A 24,011-nucleotide genomic window follows, 5' to 3' on the forward strand; every position below is an offset into this window, starting at 1 on the left:
CTGGGAATATTGCATTTAGATATCTATTAATGTCTTGAATTTCTTCAGCATACTTCTTCATGGATTACTAACACATTGGCTAATTGTTTGTAACAATGCCATAACATAATGGCAGTATTATGTTTGCAAAATATTCCTTTTGAGTTACTGATAATTTACTTTTATACTTGTGTGGAAAACCAAAATCATTAATGGATAAATGAATTACTTCTTACAGGTATAATGTAATTAACTTAGTCTTAAATATTTATCTGAAAATATAATCCATATGTAATTTAAGAGGACCTACAAAATCTTACGGGCCAAATAATCTTAGTCATATTTCCAAAGCTGAGAGAGTAAATTTTATTGTACTACCATGGCCCAAAACTTCCTGTCTCTGGACCATCGGAGATGGGACGTAAATTGGGAGATATGTGTCAGGACCGTGTAGAAGTCCTGACACACGGACATATGTAGGAATTTCCCAGGAAGTTTACATTTCAGATGGGCTGAATCCCTGTTGCCCGGGACCCTCTGCGCATGTCTCTGACCCTGAGCTCAGGGCTGAGACTTGGGCTGGATACGTAGGACTTAACTGTATATTTACCCTGGAAATGCTAGACTGTTTAAAACCTGGTCTATCAGCTGGGTAACTCTACAACAGACCCCTCCTGCCCCAAACCCTGACAACCCAACCCGACTACTCCCTGAGCACCCAACTACCCCCTAAGCTCCCAACTACTCACCGCGCCCCCCCCCCGCGACCAGGCGACTACAGCCGCCAACTACCCCGCCACCACCCAACTACCACCCCAACTCAACTAACCCCCCTGACCACCTGACTAACCCTCAGCTTGACCACCTGACTACCTACTCACCCACCTACCCACCCTGTCCCCCGAGCCATTCACTCACTCACCCATTCGCTCATTCATTAATAGACTGGACCTTTAAAAACTTAACCTGAATACTACAGCTAATGCTGTAAAGGGGGCATGTCCTCTCTTTCCCCCAACTTTAATGCGCTCGCTGGACTTACTCTAGAGACACTGTGCTGCCTATTTCTAATTGGATAATCCTAGAAGAAATGGGCAGTTATTGTTGAGTCAGCAATCCTGTCCAGAAGATCTAGGCCCAGGACTCATAGCATTTCCCTGCATTTAACTTGCAGCAAAAATTTATGTACAAATTTATTTTGTATGTTATCAATACCGACGAGAAAAGCCATTTTTGTGCCTTTATCTTGAAGTATTCTTTCATGTGTACTTTTCAACATCAGGGTGACTTCAGCACTGTAGTCGTTCCTCACTATGAAAATTGTGGGAGAGAAATTTGTTCCTGGTGCTATGTCCGTGTGGCGTTCTTCAGAGATATGAATGAAGAAAACTGTGTGGACTGCTCAGGGAGCGACTGGCCCACAGGAAGTCGATGTAATTCTGCACAACATTGCTAAATGTGGCACCACACAAACAAATTTCTTCCCTGATGAACCCAGGAACAAAGAAAATAGTTCAGTAAATCAAACGCTATATTTATTTAACAAAATACTGTTTTGTATCCAAATCAGAAAGTGGCTGTGTTGACTCTTTTCTCTCTTTTTAAATTTTGTAGATCACTGAATTGGCAGGCTACACAGCTCGAGTGCACAACTTATTTTCTGTTTTTGATGAAGTTCAGAGGGGAATATATAAGAGGTCCACAATCAATCAGGAGATTGAAACTGACTGCAACAAAGTGACTAAACCTGGATTATGCATTGAAGGCCCCTTGGAACAAAAAGGTAATAAATGACCCTCGCGTTCACACAAAACATTAGGTTTTAGCTCTGTCGTAGGAATTAAAAATCTGCAAACATTTTAATTCGAATACGTAACTCTTAAATTGCTAATCAGGATATATTTTCCACAACTGTTACACATAATTTGCTTTTTTGCTTTTGAACGATGACCTTGAATTTTGGCTCTACTGCCTGTAATACATGGCTGAGATGTTAAGCTTAATTTCCGTGCTAGCTTCAATAAACTAATTGCTGTGACTGTGGGCATGACGTGTGGAGACTGAGCCCAAATACCTTGCTGACCCCATCACTACCGCTTTCCCCCCCGACCCCCAATCCCACCACCATCGGAGACATGTAAGAGTACATGATATTGTGGCAGTGCATGATATTGTGGCTGCACATGAGCCTGTAGAATGTGTCCTGCAGCATGTTTCCTCCCTGTTGCCAGCTGTTTTCTATCAGCTTGGCAGAGAAGATCAGGAAATTGGAGGGAGGAGAGTGGATACTGGGGGTTGGGGAGGGGGCTGAGGGAGGGGATCTCTTACTTGCATTGTTCTCCATCAACATTCCCCCACCACCTGCCTTCCAACTCTATTGCTTTTTGTGTCGACTCCTAGAATAAACTCCTGCTCAACTTATTTGCAACTGCACCTTCAAAATCCCAACCGTGCAGCCTTACCTCCTCCATTCTTCAGACATTTCTGCAGCTACCAATTTGCTCAACCACACTCTTGTGCCCACCTTTGATGCCCAAGCACACATTAAAACCATTGCTCTCTCTAATTCTGGCCATTTCCTCCTGATACCATCCTCATCTTCACTCTTTAAGTCCAAGAGATGCAGACTTGAATGGAATGAGGAATAGCTGAGTTAGCCATTTATTGCCAGATCTGACTTGATATGGAAGTGGATGTCAAAGAAGTTGAAGATTCAACTTTTGTTGTTGTAATGTGAGCTCACCAATGCCCTGAACTCCTCCCCATGTAATACAACATGCACAGTAAACATAAGACAGCTTTGCCCTCAGTATTCAATTGCAATACAAATTCCTATTTGAAATGTGCGTGTGCAGAAGTTCAAAACAAGATGTCCATCCTTGAAGCAGCAAATATAATTTAACAGATAAATGCGAAGTAGTACAATATGGGAAAAAGATCAGAGCCTGTAATTGTACGCTTAAAATCAAATTTTCAATGGAAGAGAGGAACAGCGAGATCTTGGACTACAAACTGATCTTTAAAAACAGGAGTGTCATTGAAAACTGGCATTATAAGGCAAACTGGATGTTGGATTTTATAAATAGAAGAATTTCATACAAAAGCAAGGAAATTATGAGGAATCTGTAGAAGGCTTTGGTTAGGTGGCAATTGTAATACTGTGCAGTCTTGGACACCACATTATATTTACATTTATCAGAGCCAATGGAAAAGGCAGAATGGGGATTCACAAGAATAATATGAGAGACAAAAACATAGCTATGGTGGGAGGTGTTCTAAAAAACATACTCATTGGAGAGATTGAGGCAAAAGAAAATTATAGTCACATTCACAAAATTATGAAAATGTTTAAGAAAATATGAAAAATTATTTAATTGGTTGATAAATTGGTAAAAAGGAGGCATCAATTTAGGATTAGTACTGAAAGAACAAAGGGGTGATTAGTAGGAATTTTTTCAAGCAAGGAATTATATGCATATGAAATTCTTAACTGCAGTGGGTATTGAAGCTAAGTCAAGCATGATTAATGACCTTTCATCAGATACAAACATAATGGCCTGAATGGTTTTCTATACTATTTTGAGCAATTTTTTCATTATTTTATTTTACCAGGACAAGTTATTGATGTTGATGTGGGAATTGTATGTGAAAATGTTCCAATTATTACCCCAAATGGAGAGGTTGTTATTTCTAGCTTAAACGTCAAGGTAAGCTTTAAACATTAAAAGCGAGCATGTTAATGTAATGCTAATTAAACAATACTACTGTATTATTGTGCATTAGTGCAACGTATGACGTATCATTTCTAAAAATACAACACCAGCTACAGTTCCTGATGTATGTACAAACATTGAGAAGAAGTTAATTAACTGTTGCAAGTTTATTTCACACTCATGGGCCAGAATTTTATGTTGAATGAGCGGGCATGTGCCCGACCCGAAATCGCATGTAATAGCGCAAGAAAACATTGGGCACATGTCCTGACATCTTCATGCTCGCGCACAATATTACAGTTGGCAGGTGCACACGGGAGTTGGATGCAGACCTGTCGACAATTAAACGGCCAATTAAGCCCATTAACAACCCAATTGATCCAAAGTTTATGTTGCCCACGCGATTTAGTGCGCATCGCATGGGCAACACAGGGAGGCGGCCAATCTGTTTCTTTCTCATTTCTCATCTAAGGACGGGATAAAAGGGGACCGGAGCATTGGCTGTGTAAGTTGTTAGGAGCTCAGGTGAGAGTTTGCTGCTGCTTTCGTGCTGAGATTTCATATCTTTTCCTGTGGTTTCTGCTGAAGTATTTGCTTTGTTAGTTTTGTTTTGAGGACTCTTTTGTTTAGTCAACTGTCTTGGAGGATTTCTGCCAATTGCAGCCATCAGTGCATGAGACGGTGCCATCTGCTTTTCAGTAGATGGGGATTGTTTATTCCGCTGGTGGGACCTCCTCTGAAGAGGAAGAGATGGGCAGAAGGGAGAGGAGGCCAAGTGTCTGCAGGCAGAAGGGAGAGGAGGCCAAGTGTCTGCAGGCAGAATCCCAGGGAGAGAGCTGTTGGAGGAGAGGTGCAGGACCAGCAGGGAGGCCAAGGCGGAAGGCACTTCAGAAGATGCCATTATCCTGCTGCCAGAGTCTACAGGCAGTGATTCAGTTACCTCAACATGTCTGAGGCCCAGTGCCGCAGGAGGCTCCACCTCTGTAGCGACACCATGGCATCCATATGCCAGATGATTGGGCTGGAGATTGCCTCCAGGTGTGCGGGTGAGCACCCAATGCCAGTGGCTCTAAAGGTCACAGTTGCCCTCAATTTTTTCACATCTGGATCTTTCCAGGGGGTCATTTGGGGACCTTTGTGCAATGTCCCAATCAGCTGTCCACAGTTGCATCAAGCTGGTCAATGATGCTCTGTTCAGATGAGTCATGACATTCATTCATTTCTGGATGGACGAAGCCAGCAGGCTGAGCAAACCAGAGGCTTCGTAGCAATTGCTGGGTTCCCCCACATCCAGGGTGCCATAGACTGCACTCATGTGGCCATCAAGAGGTGATCCTATTGAAGCATACAAGGCCATGAGATGGGACATATTTTTAATTCCAAAGTAAAGTTTTCATTTAATGTTTATTTGCTTTAGGAAACCTCATCCTGCCCATGGCCAACTGTAAGGTTGGACTGGCAGCGTAAATTTGATTTTAATTAGCTTGTTAATGGCTTTTAAAAAGCTTTTTTTAAAAAAAGCTTTTAATTATCGGCGGGCACGCAGCCAACTCTGGCGCACGCCTGCCAAACGAAATAATGCACGAGTATGCGATGGTGTCGGGACACACGCCCAACGTCATCATGCGTCATTTAACCATCGGGCGTGTTGGCCACACGCCGAGCGTAAAATCCTGCCCATTGCCTGTGTATTCCAAAAGGTGGCTTGACTAGCTCATGTCTGGAAGCTAACTTAGCCAAAGGTCCCATTGTACAAGCAATTGGTCTTAATGGCCCATCTCCAATAGTTGAATGTGTCAGGTAGTTGCCATAGATGCTTTGTTAATGAGAGGAGTTGAGCCCTTCACACTCCCATGAAGCCATTGTCTTTGATGGGCTTTGCAGACAAATTGTCTCTACTCCAATGAGCGTATAGTAATGCATATTGTGATTAGCCATCTTGGGCTGTGAGTTCAAATCACTTTAGTCTCTGTTTTAAAAAAATCTGTTTTTAAAAGTCAATTCAGGTTTCCAGCAGGTGGATTAGAATCATTATTTGCCATAAAGCACATCTTCATGACATTTTTCACAGAGAATTGCTAGAATCTATTATTAAGGAGGTCCTAGCAGGGCACTTGGAAAATGCTAATGCAATTAGGCAGAGTCAACATGGTTTTGTGAAAGGATAATCATGTTTGACAAACTTATGAGTTCTTTGAGAAAGTAACAAGTAATGTGGATAATAGGGAACCTGGAGAGTGGTTTACTTAGATTTGCAGAAGGTATTTGATAAGGTGCCACCTCAAAGATTACGACACAAAATAAGAGATCATGGTATGGGGGGGCGGACATATTATCATGGATAGAGTATTGGTTGGCTAACAGGAAGCAGAGACTAGTAATAAATGGGTCATTTTTGAGTTGGTCAGCCCTTCAAGACTGCTCCACTATTCAATAAGTTCATGGCTGATCTGATTGTGGCCTCAGCTTCACATTCCACTTACTCCCGATAACCTTTGACTCCCTTGTTAGTCAAGAATCTGTCTACCTCTGCCTTAGAAATATTAATTGACCCTGCTTTCACCACTCCCTGGGGAAGAGTGTTCTTAAGATTCGTGACTCTCTGAGAGAAAAAAATTCTTCTCATCTCTGTTTTAAATGGGAGACCCTTTATTTTTAACTGTGTCCCCTAGTTCTAGTCTCTCCCACAAGGTGAAACATCCTTTCAGCATCTACCCTGTCAAGTCCCCTCAGGGCCTTGTATGCTTCAATAGGATCACCTCTCAATCTTCTCAACTTCAATGGATACAGTCCCAACCTGTCCAATATTTCCTTGTAAAATAATCCCCCCATCCCAGATATCAGTCAAGTAAACCTTCTCTGAACTGCTCGTGCCGGGATCAGTGATGGGGCCTCAGCTATTTACATCCTATATCAATGATCTGGATGAAGGGACCAAATGTATGGTTGCTAAAGTTGCTGATGATACAAAGATAGGTGGGAAGTAAGTTGTCAAGAGGAGATAAAGATTCTCCAAAGGGATATAGATAGGTTAAGTGAATGCACAAAAAATTGGCAGACTGAGTATAATGTGGGAAAATGTGAACTTGTCCACGTTGGCAGGAAGAATACAAAAGTAGTACATTATTTAAATGGAGAAAGATTGCAAAACTCTGTGGTCCAGAGGGATCTAGGTATCCTGATACATGAATCACAAAAAGTTAGTCTGCAGGTACAGCAAGTGATTGAGAAGGCAAATGGAATGTTGTCATTTATTGCAAAGGGAATGGAATTTAAAAGTAAGGAAGTTTTGCTACAGTTGTATAGGGCATCGGCGAGACCCACATCTGGAGTATGGTGTACAGTTTTGGTCTCTTTACTAGAGAAAGAATATAATTGCATTCGAAGCAGTTCAGAGGAGATTCACTCAACTGCTCCCTGGGATGAAGAGGTTATCTTATGAGGACAGGTTGGGCCTGCATCTACTGGCATTTAGAAGAATGTTAGTATGTTCATATGGTACAAAATATGATAGAAAATATGAATTTGATGAAGTAAGGAACGTATTATCGCTACAGAATTAAGAATCCGGTCATTATTAAAGTTTTCTTTGGTGCAGTGAATTGGATTACCAGTGCATGATGCTATGGTGTTAAGGGATGGGGTATAATCTCCCCATTCTGATGATGTTTCAGTCTTAGCAACATTGCGGTGGGGAAGCACCAATGAAATCAAGCACCCCCCTGCAAGAGGAAGGAGAATAAGTATTAGAACCTCCTATTAGATTTAAGGGATTTGATGAAGTTTTCAAGATATTAATGGAAACAAATAGGCTGATTGGGAGAATCTGTTTCTGCTAGTTGTGGAACATAGGACTAGAAAACATAGTCAAAACTAGCACCAAGTCTTTCAGGAGTGAAATTAGGAAACACTTATTCAAGATCTCCGCACTTCATCAATTTAGCCTCTTGAACATTCCTGATTTTAAACACTCCATCATTGGTGTCCACGGCATAAGTTATATTTAGGACCTATGCTCTGGAATTCACTACCTATATCTCTTTGCCTCTCTACCTTTCTTTCCTCTAAGACGCTCCATAATGCCTATTTCTTTGACCATGCTTTTGGTCATCTGCCCTAACATCTCCTTTTATGACTTTGTGCCAAATTTTGTTCCCAACACTCCTGTAAAATAAAAACAAAAATACCTGGAAAAACTCAGCAGGTCTGACAGCATCTGCGGAGAGGAACACAGTTAACGTTTCGAGTCCGTATGACTCTTCAATAGAACTAAGGAAAAATAGAAAAGAGGTGAAATATAAGCTGGTTTAAGGGGGGAGGGGTGGGACAGGTAGAGCTGGATAGAGGGCCAGTGATAGGTGGAGATAACCAAAAGATGTCATAGATAAAAGGACAAAGAGGTGTTGAAGGTGGTGATATTATCTAAGGAATGTGTTAATAGGTGACATTAAGGGTAGAAAGCAGGACGAGCAAGGTACAGATAGCCCTAGTGGGGGTGGGGTGGGGGGAAGGGATCGAAATAGGCTAAAAGGTAGAGATAAAACAATGGATGGAAATACATTTAAAAATAATGGAAATAGGTGGGAAAAGAAAAATCTATATAAATTATTGGAAAAAAGGGGGGATCGGAAAGGGGGTGGGGATGGATATCTGCTCCTATCACTGGCCCTCTATCCAGCTCTACCTGTCCCACCTCCCCCCCCTTAAACCAGATTATATTTCACCTCTTTTTTCTATTTTTCCTTAGTTCTGTTGAAGAGTCATACGGACTCGAAACGTTAACTGTGTTCCTCTCCGCAGATGCTGTCAGACCTGCTGAGTTTTTCCAGGTATTTTTGTTTCTGATTTGGATTTCTAGCATCCACAGTTTTTTGCTTTTAACTCCTGTAAAATACCTTGGGATATTTTATGACATTAAAGGCACTATATCATTTCAAGTTATTGATGTTTAAGTTTCCTGCCTCAATTTAGAAGAGACTGTAGTCAGCAGGTTTTGAATTTGTGATAGATGCTAGGAGTCATTATCAATTGAGAAAAATTTCGCTAAACTTTTTTTTACAAAGCCATTTCTTCACAGGCACTTGGTTCCAGACATATCTGTAGCTTTTCAGAACTTCTAGAAGTATTTAAAAAAGAACGGAGTAGCAAAAGTAGATGTTGGTCTCTTAGAGGCTGAGATGAGAGAAATCATTAGGAATAAGGAAATAGCAGAGACATTAAATGAATATTTTGTTTCTGTTTTCGCAGTAGAAGATGCAAAAATCATACGAAAAGTAGCAGGGAACCACGGGGCTAATGACAGTGGGGTAAAGTAATTAATATCAGTGGAGAAAAAGTTTAACAGAAGATAATGGGACTAAAGGCCAACAAATCATTTAGACCCGATGATCTACATCCTAGGGTTCTAAAAGAGGGCTGCAGAGATAGTGGATGCATTGGTTATGATATTCCAAATTTCCTAGATTCTAGAACGATCCCATTCATTCAGAAGATAGCAAACATTGGGCCGTAACTTCCGAGCTCCGGGGCAGTGTAACTGGGTGGTACCCCAAAGATATGCACAGCAATTTCCCAGGAAGAGCAAACTTCTGTATTGGGAACCATCCGAAAATGCGATTTAAATTGCAAACTTTGGATGGTTCCAACTGTGTTACATCAGTAGTTACCCAGAAAATGTTAGAAGAATTAAAACCACTTCTCGCTTCTAGGTAACCATTGTATTGACACCCCAGACCCTTCATGGGGAGGCTACCCCCTGACCTCTCAGGGGACTCTCCACGCCCTGACTACCCCCCCACATGGGACTCCCCACCCCACAGAAACTCCCCACACCTGTGGAACTCTTTCTCCCCCCTGCTCCCCCTACACTCCCGACTACTGCACCCACTCCATGGGACTACCCCCTCCACAGGACTCGGCTCACCCCCGGATTACACTCCCCCCTCCCCCAACCCACCCAACCCGGAGGATTCCCCACTCCCATGGGACTTGTCCCCACTCCCCACCATGGGAATGCCCCATCCCCACAAGACTTTCCCTTCCCCCACCCCACCACGGGAACTCCCCCCACCCCTCCTCCCAGCCCGTATCCTGACCTTCCCGCCCACGGGCCCCGGCCAGGCCCGACTTCCCCCCTCCTCCCTGGCTTGTCAAAGACTTTTAAACCTAGCTGGACCTAGTGCTGTAAAAAAGGGGGTGTGGATTACTTACCTGCGACTGAGCTGCCCTTGATGGCAAGCCCCAGGAGCAAGTTGTGTTGCACAGATTTCAGATGTCCCCCGTCCAGTGTCAGGTCAGGCGAGATAGCATGGCCTGGATTTCCAGGTAACCACTTTTGAGCGGAGTGGAAATCCGTCTCAATTGCCACTCCATCGGAAGTTACAGCCCATTATATTCGAGAAAGCAAGGAGAGAGAAAGGAGGAAGAGAAAAAAACAGGGAACAACAGGCCAGTTAGCCTAACATAGGGATGTGGTAACAGGGCACTTGGAATGTCATAACAATATTAGACAGAAGCAACACAGTTTTACAAAAGGGAGATTGTGTCTAACAAATTCAGTAGAGTTTTTTTGAGGATATAGTTAACAGGGTTGATAAAGGGAAACAAGTTGTAGAAATGGAATTCCAAAGGGCATTTGACAAGGTACTACATAAAAGTAATTAAACAAGAGGTCATGGGGCTTTGGGTAACATATTAACATGAATAGAGGATTAATCACTGGACAGAAAGAGAGTAGGGGTAAACAGGTTATTTTCAATTTGACAGGCTGTAATTAGTCAGTTGTCACAAGGATCTTTGCTGTCACCTCAGCTATTTATAGTCTATATTAATGACTTAAGACGAAGAGATGGAGAATCATGTATCCAGGTTTGCTGACAATGCAAAACTAGGTGGGACAGTAAGCTGTGAAGAGGACACAAAGAGGCTTCAAAGAGATATACTGGGATTGAGTGAGTGAGAAATAAAGCAGCAGATGGAATATACTGTTGGGAAAATGTGAGGTTCTTTACTTCGGCAGGAAGAATAGAAAAGCAGAATATCTTTTAAACAGTGGGAAACTTCCTCATGTTTTTTCAGAGAAATTTGGTTGCTCTTATACAAGAAAGAGAGAAATGCAGGGACAGGAAGCATGAAGGAAGGCAATTAGCGTGTTAGCCTTTATTGCAAGCGGGCTGGAGTAGAAGTCTAAGCAAGTCCTGCTAACAATTGTATAAGTAAAAGCAAAATACTGCAGATGCTGCAAATCTGAAACAAAAACAGAAAATGCTGGAAAAACCCAGCAGGTTTAACAGCATCTGTGGAGAGAGAAGCATAGTTAATGTTTCCAGTCTGTATGACCCTTCTTCAGAGCCTGTCAGCATTCCGCAGGGACTGTTCCCTCCAAGACACCCTGGTCCACTCCTCCATCACCCCCAACACCTCATCCCCATCCCACAGCACCTTCCCATGCAATCGCAGAAGGTGCAACACCTGCACCTTTACCTCCTCCCTCCTCACCATCCAAAGGCCCAAACATTCCTTTCAGGAGAAGCAGTGCTTCACTTGCACCTCCTTCAATTTGGCCTACTGCTCCAATGCGGTTTTCTCCACACTGGGGAGACCAAACACAGACTGGATGACCGCTTTGCGGAACACCCTCGTTCTGCCCACAAGCATGACCCAGACCTTCCTGTTGCTGGCCATTTCAATACACCATCCTGCTCTGTCCTTGGCCTGCTGCAATGTTCCAGTGAAGCCTAACACAAACTGAAGGAACTGCACCTCATCTTCCGATTAGGCACTTTACAGCTTTTTGGACTTAACATTGAGTTCAGCAACTTCTGGCCATGAACTCTCTCCTCTATCCTCACCCCTTTTGTAACCCTTTTTTTCACATTCATTTTTATTTTTTATCCACTTATTTCTATTCATTTAATCATTGTTGTATCGGCTTTTTTATCCCCCCCTTTTATCCCATTTTCTATCCTTTTTCCCCACCACCGCCCCCTACTCCCCAAAAGGGCCATCTGTTACTTGTTCCATGTTGTTCTTTCACACAGTGCTTACCCTTGTTCTGCTATTATCACATTCTGCTTTCTTACCTTAATGCCACTATCATTACCTTTTTTAGCCCTTACCACTACCATTAACACTCCCTTTGTCCTTTTGTTCATGACATCTTTTTCAGTCTCTCCTTTGTCCCCACTTATCGCTAGCCTTCTATCCAGCCTTACCTGCTACACCCGCCTTAAACAGTATAAATTTCATCACATTTCTTCAAAAAAAACAATTGTATAGGGTTTGGTGAGACCACACATTGAATACTGTTTTGGTCTCCTTGTCGAAGGAAGGGTATACTTATTTTGGAACTAGTGCAGTGAATTGGATTGATTTCAGGGAAGAGAGGGTTGTACTGTGATAAGCAGTTGAGTAGATTGGGTCTATACTCTCCGGAGTTCAAAAGAAAGAAAGTTGATTTAATTGAAACTGATAAGATTCTGAGAAGGCTTTACTGCCTGGAGCATGTAGAACTAGGGGGCATAGTTTCAAGATAAGGGGTTGATAATTTTAGACTGAAATAGGCAGAAACTTCTTCTCTGAGTGTTGTGAGCTTTGGAATTCTTTGTCCCAGAAGATTATGAGTGCTTCATTTTTGAGCATCATCAAGGCTGGGACTCTAGGGGAATCAAGGTTAGAGGGATTAAGCAGAAAAGTGAAACTTGAGGTGCAGGATCAACCATAATCTTATTGAATGAGAGACAGGCCCAATGGTCTACTTTTGTTCCTATTTCTTAAGTTCTTGTGGCATCATATTTCTCTAGCTAAATAATCTTAAGGCCATTTTAATTTTCCACCTAGACAGTAGGATGCAGGATTCCACCTGTAGATAACATGTATATCCTCTAGCTGCTGTCAGCTGACATTCATCATGAGTGCAGATTCTGCATTAGAATTTTGTAACTGAATTATATTGCTCAGTGATGTCCGAAAAGCATCTTCCACCGTTGCAGGACATGGAGGTTTATTAAGAATCTATACACTTGCTTTTGCTTTCTAGTATTCAGAGACAATTGTCTGCAAGATTCATATTATATTGATACTGTAATCTTTGACTCTTACAGAACAGAGTACTGATCTCTAAAGATCCTGGATGCATGATCTGTGGAACTACTCACAAAGTTAATAAACTGACTGGGGGACTCATTGATATGGCTAATGCTCCAGTTAGATCAGAACAGACCCAAAATTAAGCAATGTGTGTTTGGACAGACAATATATCATCATCGGATTTATCAACAAATCAGAATCTCATGCTGACATTAGTATTGTTGATATCAGATTATGTTTTTGACACAAGAGAATGGATGGAATGTGATAGCAGGTTTCTTATGAAGAGTAATGTTATATTCACACTGAACTTATAATTTATGCTGTAGATTTTGTCTTCAACAAATTAGGTTATCCAGAAGTAGATTCATTAGCTATTTTTCAGAATAAGTGACTAAAGAGATTTTGTTGAAGCATTAAGCTGCAAAGTTCACTTTTTTTTAAATTCATTAATGGGATGTGGGAGCTGCTGGCAAGGCCAGAATTTATTGCCTATCTCTAATTGGCTCTGAGAAGCTAATGGTGAACTGCCTTCTTAAACCACTGCAGCCTGTGTAGTGAAAGTAATGCCATAGGGATGTTAGATAGAGACTTCCAGGATTTTGACCCTGCAGTGATGAAGGAATGGTGATATGGTTTCAAGTAGGGATAGTGTGTGACTTTGGAGGGAAACTTGGAGGTGGTGGTGTTCCCATGCACTTATTGCCATTGTCCTTCTAAGTCAGGGCTTCCCAAGCTGTGGGTTACGATCCCCGAATGGGGTTGCGATATTAAATCTTGATGTCATGACCTCCAAGGCAGCAATGGCTGCCGTGGAGTTCAGACTGAATGTGAACAGCTGCGAAGCCTCTTCAACTCCTCACTTTTGTTTTCTGTTGGTGGGCATGTCCTAATGGGCTGCTCTCTGAGGCCTGTCTGCTGCAAAAAAAAAAGCCTGTGAACAGGTGGGTGCTTTTTTTTGTAGCAAGCTTGCCTTTTTACCAACTCCCCCAACTCAGTAGTCAATGTCAAACCAATACAAGTCCATATCATGGGTACAAAGAGAGATGCACCAAGCTTGCTATCTCTTCTGTCATTGAAACAACCAAAGATTGTGCAAACCAGTCTAAATTTGAGAGATATACGTACACAATTTTTAAAAAGTCCATATTCATGCTTACTAAACGTTTTATGAGCCATAATATTTTTTGTAGGGGAGGAAGATATTTTCTGTTGTGTAGAACTAAAATCCTACTATGGTGACAATCATAAAATCTGGTACAGCGTGTAATTTTCAGTCATGCGTATAAAATGTCCTGTACATGTAGAAGTGGAACTTCAAGATTTTATGCTGCTAAGAATTATAGAGAGTTATAAAGAGATTATAAAAAGTTAATTGTGCATGAGCCCAATTTATAATGTAGATTTTATGATATATCAAATTTTAGTTGAGGTTATTGCAAGCATTCAGCTGCTTCAAGTGCTCTGTACAACAATGATTGTGCAAGCTGTCTGAATCCTCGCCCTCGCCATGGTTAACAGCTCTCATACTCCCCAAATTTATACACTGGGTCATTTGAAGTCTGAAGAATAAAAATGGGGTCATACTGGGGACATGTTTGGGAAGCACTGTTCTAAGTGGTAGAAGTTGCAATTTTGGGGTGTGCTGTCAAAGATGGCTTGGCGAGTTGCTGCAGTGCACCTTGTAAATGGTACACATTGTACCCACAGTGCACTAGTGGTCGAGGGTCTAAGGTGGTGGATGGGATGCCAATTAAGTGGGCTGCTTTGTTTTGGATGGTGCCAAGCTTCTTTTTATTCATTCATGGGATGTGGGTGTCGCCGGTGAGGCCAACATTTATTGTCCATCCCTCATCGCCCTTGAGAGTGTGATGGTGAGCTGCCACCTTGAACTGCTGCAGTCCATGTGGTGTAGGTACACCCACAGTGCTGTTAGGGAGGTTCCAGGATTTTGATCCAGCAACAGTAAAGGAACAGCGATAAATTTCCAAGTCAGGATGGTGTGTGGCTTGGTGGGAAGATCCAGGTGGTGTTCCCATACGTCTGTTGCTCTTGTCCTTCTAGTTGCCAGTGGTTGTAGGTTTGGAAGGTGCTGCCTGAGGAGGCTTGGGGAGTTCCTCCAGTGCATATTGTAGATGGTACACACTGTTGCCATTGTGTGCCGGTGGTGGAGGGAGTGAATGTTTGTGGATGGGGTGTCAATCAATTGGGCTGCTTTGTCCTGGGTGGATCAAGCTTCTTGAGTGTTGTTGGAGCTGCACTCATGCAGACACGTGGAGAGTATTCCATAACACTCCTGACTTGTGCCTTGTTGATAGTGGACAGGCTTTGTGGAATCAGGAGGTGAGTTACTCGCTGCAGGATTCCGAGTCTCTGACCTACTCTTGTAGCCACAGTATTTATATGGCTAGTCCAGTTCATTTTCTGGTCAATGGTAACCCCCAGGATGTTGATAGTGGAGGATTAAGTAATGGTAATGCCATTGAATGTTAAGGAGCGATGGTTAGATTCTCTCTTATTGGAGATGGTCATCGTTTGGCACTTGTGTGGCGCAAATGTTACTTGGCTTTTGGACTGGATATTGTTCAGGTCTTGCTGCATTTGGGCATGGACTGGTTCAGTATCTGAGGAGTCGCGAGTAGTGCTGAACATTGTGCAATCATCAGCGAACATCCCCACTTTTTACCTTATGATGGGAGGAAGGTCATTGATGAAGTAACTGAAGATGGTTGGGCTGAGGACACAAACATATGAACATCCAAACAATGAGCAGGAGTAGGTCATTCAGCCCCTTGAACCTGCTCTGCCACTTAATAAGATCATGGCTGATCTGATAGTAACTTGGGGCAGAATTTTTAGCTCAGTGGGCGGGCGTCTGCCGACCCGACCAAGTGTAAAATGACGCGCGCTGATGTCAGCTGAGCGTGCCGACGTCAATGTGTAGTCACATGATGATTCGGTTAGCATGCATGTGCCAGAGCCGGCAGCGCGCCCACCGACTATTAAAAGGCCTACTAAAGCCATTAAGTTATCAATTGTCTTGAATTTTTCACTGTCCATTCAACCTAACGGTTGACGGGCAGGTGTAAAGGCCAAGTGGCCTTTGCATTTTTTTGGAAACTTCATCCGGGCAGGATGAATTTTCCAAAAGCAAATACAAATGAAATAAAAACTTTAATTTTTAATTAAAAACATGTCCCTGCATGTCCCTGCTCATGTGACAGTCACATGAGGGGACATGTTTTATTAATTTTTTTCCGCTGTTTAATAATTTTTTCAATATATTCTTCATCTCCCTGAGGCAGCTCCATGCCTCAAGGAGATCATTCCGCGCTCTTTTGCGAGCATGCACGCAGTGCGCGCTAGGCCTACTCGTCTTCCTCCCCCCGCCCACACAAGCAGCGTTCAGTGCTGCTGCTCACGTATCACATTGGGCAGGCCTTAATTGGCTCGCCAGCGTGAAACCGCGGCACTTTGTCGATAGCGGGCAGCGGTCAGTTTACCGACCGCCCCTGCCCGCCCCCACCAACCCCACATCCCAAAGGCAAAATCCTGCCCCTGAAATCTGCATCCCACCTACCGCTGGTAACTTATCAACCCTTTGCTTACCAAGAATCTATCCACCTCTGCCTTAAAAATATTCAAAGACTCTGCTTCCACTGCCTTTTGACTCACGATTCTATGAGTGAAAAAATTTCGCCTCATCTTTGTTTTAAATGAGCGACCCCTTATTTTTTAAACAGTGACACCTAGTTCCAGATTCTCCCACAAGAGGAAACATTCTCTCCACATCCACTCTGTCAAGACCATTCAAGATCTTATATATTTCAATCAGGCCGCCCCTTAGAAGCCTCGTCTGTCCATCGGATACAAGCCTAGTCTGTCCAACTTTTCTTCATAAGACAACCCACCCATTCCAGGTATTAGTCTGGTAAAACCTTCTCCAAGCTGCTTGCAATGCATTTACATCCTTCCTTAAAAAAGGTGACCAATACTGTACACAGTCCAAATGTGGTCTCACCGGTGCCCTGTATAACTGAAGCATAACCTCCCTACTTTTGTATTCAATTCCCCTCGCAATAAATGATAATATTCTATTAGCTTTCCTAATTAATTGCTGTATCTGCATACCAACCTTTTGTAATTCATGCACTAGGACAGACACCCAGATCCCTCTGAATCTCAGAGCTCAACAATCTCCCACTATTTAGACAATATGCTTCTCTTTTATTCTTCCTGCCAAAATAGACAATTTCACAATTTCCTACGTTATACTCCATCTGCCAGATTTTTGCCCACTCACCTAACCTACCTATATATTTTTGTAGCCTCCTTATATTCTCTTCACAACTTACTTTCCTACCTATCTTTGTGTCATCAGCAAATTTGGCAACCATCCCTTTAATCCCCTCATCCAGGTCATTTATATAAATTGTAAACAGTTTAGGTCTCAGCACTGATCCCTTTGGCACGCTACTTGTTACATCTTGCCAACCTGAAAAAGAGCCATTTAGGATTACTCTCTGCTTCCTGTTAGCCATCCAATCTTCTATCTATGCCAGTATGTTACCCCCTATATCATGAGCTTTTATTTTCTGCAATAACCTTTGACGTGGCGCTTCATCAAATGCCCTCTGGGAAACTAAGTACAGTACATCCACCAGTTCCCCTTTATCCACAGCACATGTTACTATGTTACTACTCTGAGGAACTTCTGCAGCGATGTCCTGGGACTGAGATGATTGACCTTCAACAACCACAACCATCCTCTTTTGTGCTAGGGATGACTCCAACCAGTGGAGAGTTTCCCAGCCAAAACGCACCCCCCCCCACCGACTGCAGTTCCCTGATGCCACACTTGGTCAATTTTCTTTTATTCGTTCATGGGATTTGGGCTTCACTGGCAGGCCAACATTTATTGCCCATCCCCAGCTCCCCTTGAGAAGCTGCTGGTGAGCTGCCTTCTTGAACCGCTGCAGTCCATGTGGTGTAGGTACACCCACAGTGCTGTTAAGAAGGGAGTTCCAGGATTTTGACCCAGCAACAGTGAAGGAATGGTGATATATTTCCAAGTCAGGATGGTGAGTGACTTGGAGGGGAACTTCCAGGTGATGATGTTCCCATCTATCTGCTGCCCTTGTCCTTCTAGATGGTAGTGGCCGTGGGTTTGGAAGGTGCTGTCAAAGGAGCCTTGGTGAATTCCTGCAATGCATCTTGTAGATGATACACATTGCTGCTACTGTGTGTCGGTGGTGGAGGGGGTGAATGTTTGTGGATGGGGTGCCAATCAAGTGGGCTGCTTTGACCTGGACAGTGTCAAGCTCCTTGAGTGTTTTGGGAGCTGCGCTCATCCAGACAAGTGGGAAGTACTCCATCACGATCCTGACTTGTGCCTTATAGATGGTGGACAGGCTTTGGGGAGTCAGGAGGTGAGTTACTCGTCGCACGATTTCTAGCCTCTGACCTGCTCTTGTACCCACAGTATTTATATGGCTAGTCCGGTTCAGTTTATGGTCAATGGTAACTCTGAGGTTGTTGATAGTAGGGGATTCAGTGATGCTGATGCCTTTGAACATCAAGGGTCAAGGGCGCGATGGGTGGGTTCTCTCTTGTTGGAGATGGTTATTGCCTGACACTTGTGTGACGCAAATGTTACTTGCCGCTTGTCAGCCCAAGCCTAGATATTGTCCAGGTCCTGCTGCATTTGGACATGGACTGCTTTGCTGCCTTTATGTCAAGGGCAGTCACTCCGCCTCACCTCTGCAGTTCAGCTCTTTTGTCCATGTTTGAGCCAAGGCTGTGATGAGATCAGGAGCTGAGTGACCCTGCTGGAACCCAAACTGACCGTCAATGAGCAGGTTATTGCTAAGCAAGTGCCGCTTGTTAGCATTGTCGATGGCCTCTTCCAGCACTTTACTGATGATCGAGACTAGACTGATGGGGCAGTAATTTGCCAGGTTGGATTTATCCTGCTTTTTGTGTGCAGCACATAGCCGGGTGGATGCCTGTGTTGTAACTGTGCTGGAGCAGCTTGGCTAGGGGTGCAGCCAATTCTGGAGCACAAGTCTTCAGTGCTATTGCTGGAATATTGTCAAGGCCCACAGCCTTTGTAGTATCCAGTACCTTCTGCTGTTTCTTGATGTCCTGTGGAGTGAATTGAATTGGCTGAAGACTGGCATCTGTGATACTGGGGACCTCCAGAGGAAGCTGAGATGGATCATCCACTCGGCACTTCTGGCTCAAGATTGCTGCAAATGCTTCAGCCTTATCTTTTGCATTGATGTGCTAGGCTCCCCCATCATTGTGTTGTTGGAGTTGCATTCATCCAGGCAAGTGGAGAGTATCCCATCACACTTCTGACATGCTTTGAATATGGTGGTAGATGATAGAGTCTCTCTTGTTGGAGATGGTCATTGCCTATCATGTGGTCTGAATGTTACTTGTCACTTAATCAGCCTGCGCCTGAATATTGTCCAGGTCTTGCTGCATGCAGGCAGTAACTCTTACTATCTGACGAGTTGCAATTTGAACTGAACACTGCAATCATCAGTGATCATCTCCACTTCTGACCTAATGAAGGATGGAAGACCATTGATGAAGCAGCCGAAAATAAGCATTTATTGTTTAATTGGCTATTTTTAGACCTGGTTCAATGTTTTTTCTAACTTATGTCAGGGATGATCTATTGCAGCGAATGTTCTGATGCTGAAATGTTACACGGCATGGTGTCATTCAGATGTCAGATGCAAATTTAACTGCATCCAGGTTTCAGAGCACTGGTATTTTGTACCAGTTAGATGAAGGACTGGTATCATCCAGGGTGATTTTTATTCCTGTTTTCTGATAAATCTAAGGTAATCCCACATGTTCCTTCAAATAAATTCTAACATGTGTGTTCTCATTTGGCAGCTTTGGAATTTGGTAATAAAAAAGCCACTTTTCCCCTCCAATTCATGTTGACCTTACGATCAACATGAAACAGATTGCAGTAGAATTCCATTGTAAGGCGATCAAGTGGATTAATCCCCCAGGCCTTCACCAAATATTGCTCATATTAATACTCCAAATATGTTATGCCCTTTAGAATTAAAGGGAGGCCTTAAAATCAAAACAACAATAATTGGACCCCATTTTTTGTATCAGAGAAGCATTGTAATTTCTCAAGAGGATAAAGCTTACTTGTTTTTCAAATTACCTTAGTCATTATTTCATTGATGTTTATGTTCCATATCCATAAGTTCTTTTGTCCACTTTTTTGCATATCTTTTGCTCTCTTTCTCTCCATTTTTCTGACATGGAGTGCTTGATTTTTTTTCTTCATTTACGGGATGTGGGCATCGCTGGCTAGGCCAGTATTTATTGCCCATCCCTCATTGTCCTTGAGAAGGTGGTGCTGAGCTGCCTTCTTGATCCACTGCAGTCCACATGGTGTAGGTACACCCACAGTGCTGTTAGCAGGGGGAGTTCCAGGATTTTGAGGAAGCAACAATGAAGGAACGGCGATATATTTCCAAGTCAGGATGGTTAGTGGCTTGGAGGGGAACTTCCAGGTGGTGATGTTGCCATCTATCTGCTACCCTTGTCCTTCTAGATGGTGGCGGTCATGGATTTGCAAGGTGCTGCCTAAGGAGCCTTGGTGAATTTCTGCAGTGCATCTTGTAGATGGTTCGTTGTGCTGGAAGGAGTAAATGTTTGTGGATATGGTGCCAATCAAGTGGGGCTGCTTTGTCCTGGATGGTGTTGAGCTTCTTGAGTGTTGTTGAAGCCATACTGATCCAGGCAAGTGGGGAGTATTCCATCACACTCCTGACATGTGCCTTGTAGATGGTGGACAGACTTTTGGGAGTCAGGAGGTGGGTTACTCATCGCACGATTCCTAGCCTCTGACTTGCTCTTGTAGCCACGGTATTTATGTGGCTAGTCCAGTTCAGTTTCTGATCATTGGTAACCCCCAGTTGATAGTGGGGAATTCAGCGATGGTAATACCATTAAATGTCCAGGGGTGATGGTTAGATTCACTCTCGTTGGAGATGGTCATTTCCTATGTTATAACCCACCCCCAGGTGAGGTTCCCCCAAGTTGTTGATCCAGGCGAAACCCCTCAATTTATCTCCGCCTGGCTTGGACACTCCCAAATTGTTATGCCCTGGGTGAGGAGGGAACTGGCTCCCTGAATTTATTCATCCCCCCTCCTGTTGGTTGCAACAAGACTTATTCTAAAGAGTATCCCTTTCGCAGACACCTTTTTCCCAGACCCAATTGTCCTGGTTATGAAGGAGCCAATTAGATCAGACTTTTTTGAGTTAAAACTAAGACTAAGCTTATTAGCTACAAAAGGCAAGTAAAGATAAAACACATGCATATATGGTCATACAGGTTAGAAGTAAGAATTTAGCTTGAAATAAGTGAAAAAATATATATATTAAAAAGGTATACGAAACACTCCTTGACACGTGGGGAGTAGGTGATTGAGCATTGCAGCCCGTTGTGATTCAAGATTCCAGTAGAATTGACTCTGCTAGACGAATAGTCAGTTTCAAGGTTCCAGCAGTGTTGAAATCGGTAGAGAGGGAGGAAAATTAGGATACCTGCAAAATGGCGATTTGCAAGGGTACTGTGCGGCTGTTGCTTCTGAGTCAAACTTCCAACAATTTTTTTTTTGGAAAAATATACTTTATTCATAAAACATTTCAAAATGGCCATCACAAAAAGTGCAATCAGATTCAAGTTTCCCATATAGATCATGAGGTGCTTCAATGCAATCAATGAACATTACAGACCTCTCAATATGATCATTACAGAAGTCAGACAGTGCAGTGGTATTCAAGTTACCTGCCTAGATCATGTTGCACTCTGAGGTGCTTCAGTACAATTGTGACACATGTAGTTTTCACTGCATACAATCCTTCTGAGTCATACAGCCTGAGGAGCCTATACAGTTTCTAGCCCCTCGGCGCACTGTGGCAGAAAGGTCTTAGACAGCAACCTTTCCCCATTGCGCCTTTGCGGCAGCTGCCCCAAGCTTTACTGCATCTCTCTCCAGACTTTCTTTGTAAAGGTACATTCCACAAGGAGGTGAACAACGGAGGGCAGCATGCAGAGGGGGTGAGACTCCTGGCATGTAAGAAGGATCTGATGAGGAGGGCATTTCTCACCACCAGCCAAGCTACGTCTTGGTGCTTGTTGGAAAGTTTTGGCAATGAGGCCTTCTGCCAAACGACTTTGACAGTCTGCTTGGGGAACCATCTGACAGGATCCACCATCTCCTTTTCCCGCAGGGCCTCTAGGACGTTACGTGCTGACCACTGCCTGATGGACTTGTGGTCAAAAGTGTTTCACTGCATAAATCTTATCCACGAGGGATAGATGGTATGGCACGGTCCAACTACTTGGAGTGTTCCGCGGCAGCGTGGCCAGACCCATCCTTCGTAATACCGAGGGCAGGTAGAACCTCAGCAAGTAGTGACACGTGGTGTTTACGTACCGCAGGTCTACGCACAGCTTGATGCAGCCACACACAAAGGTGGCCATCAGGATGAGGACGATGTTGGGCACGTCTTTTCCCCCCTTATCTCGAGGCTTATACGTCATGTCTCTGCAAGCATGACCCATCTTCGAGCTCCAGATAAAGCGAAAGATGGCTTGGGTGATCACCACTGCACAGGAGTAAGGAATGGGCCAGACCTGCACCACGAACAGCAACACCGTGAGTCACTCACACCTGATGACCAGGTTCTTACCCGCAATGAGTGGGAACGTCGCTCTCACATGCCCAGTTTTCTTTCCACCATAGCAACTCATTCCTTTCAGTTTCTAATGCCTGCCCTGGTCTCTTTGAACCATACCCCCAGCACCTTCAGGCAGTCTGACCTGACAGTGAAGGGGACAAAGGATCGGTCAGCCCAGTTTCCAAAGAACATGGCCTCGCTCTTGCCACAATTTACCTTGGCTCCTGAGGCCAGTTCAAAATGGTTGCAGATGTGGATCAGTCTGCGCACCAACAGTGGATCCGAACAGAAGACGGTGACATTGCCCATGTACAGGGAGGCTTTGACCTGAGTGCCTCCACTGCCTGGGATTGCTACTCCTCTTATGCCCGGATCCTTCCTGATGGACTCAGCAAAGGGTTTTATGCAACACGCAAACAGGACAGGGCAGAGGGGGCAGCCCTGCCTGACTCCAGATTTAATTGGAAAGCTTTCTAATTCCCACCCATTGATAGAAACTGCGCTACAGATGTTTGTGTAGAGCAGTTGGATCCAGTTGCGGATTCCCTCCCCAAACCCCATTTTGGAAAGCACATCCACCATGTAGGTGTGCAATACTCTGTCAAAGGCCGCCTTCTGGTTCAGGCTGATGAGGCAGGTGTCCACACCCCTGTCCCGTACATAGGCAATTGTATCCCTGAGTAGCGCAACACTTGCCCTCTCTCTCTCAGAACACCCACCAACAGACAGATACCGGGGTAGCTTTTCAGCTCACTTTTAACTCCTTCGTTGTATATTCCAATTGGGAAGCAAATTCACAAATCTGTCTGGACATTGTTCCCAAGATTTCTTGTTGAGATGATACACGTCTCCCATTATGTCCCGTTGCCTCTACCGGAGGGAGCAATTAGTTTCTGGATGTCTTCAGGAGTACGTTGACTGGCAACAGGGTGGGGTTCCATTACCTCTTAGGGAGTCATCCTTCAGCATTCCAGCCAGTGGCTTTTGTGCATTTTTAAAAACTCAGGTCTTATTTTTAAAGTCCAGTATTTTCAGACGCAATTCAATGTTTTTTTTCCTTCATTATCATGACACCTGGCACTTGTGTGGCACGGATGTTACTTGTTACTTGTCTTATTCCTCACTGTATAAGAATGGTCCACTCTGCTTGCGTTGAATTGAACTGAAGATTGGTCTGGGACTGTGCCTCAAAATGGCACTGTCTCTTTTTTCTCCCCATTGGATGATAGACATATACTAATGCATGCAAAGAATAAACTTCAATCAATGAAATCTGGGAAACCATAAAGTAAGTTAAACATTATTCAGTTTAAATAATTTTAGCATTTTTAGTGAAGGGTAAAGAAAGAATGCTGGTTCAGACTTCCTAGTATTGTACACTTCATTTTGATTCATGCTGCATCCAATTTATTTTAATGTCTGTTGCTTCCTGCTTTTCCTGCAGAAGCTGAAATTGATGTGCTGCAGAAGAGCTTTCTTGCACCCTCTGCTGGATTTTCACAAT

At 43.5% G+C, this 24,011-nt stretch overlaps 1 protein-coding gene across 4 annotated transcripts in view; it reads left to right on the forward strand.

Annotated features, from left to right (window-relative positions):
• The window catches only part of abcd2 (ATP-binding cassette, sub-family D (ALD), member 2), a 146,073-nt gene that overhangs the window by 22,810 nt on the left and 99,252 nt on the right, over window positions 1-24,011 (forward strand). For 3 of the 4 annotated variants that reach the window (XM_078553517.1, XM_078553518.1, XM_078553519.1), the window contains 2 exons: window positions 1,594-1,762; window positions 3,592-3,686. In XM_078553517.1, coding sequence (XP_078409643.1) covers window positions 1,594-1,762; window positions 3,592-3,686 — 264 coding nt within the window. Of the gene's footprint in view, window positions 1-1,401; window positions 1,492-1,593; window positions 1,763-3,591; window positions 3,687-24,011 lie in introns of those variants that run through there. The other variant, XM_078553521.1, reaches the window with a different exon arrangement.

The sequence above is a fragment of the Cetorhinus maximus genome, chromosome 12, assembly GCF_964194155.1.
Source record: "Cetorhinus maximus chromosome 12, sCetMax3.hap1.1, whole genome shotgun sequence".
NCBI lineage: Eukaryota > Metazoa > Chordata > Chondrichthyes > Lamniformes > Cetorhinidae > Cetorhinus > Cetorhinus maximus.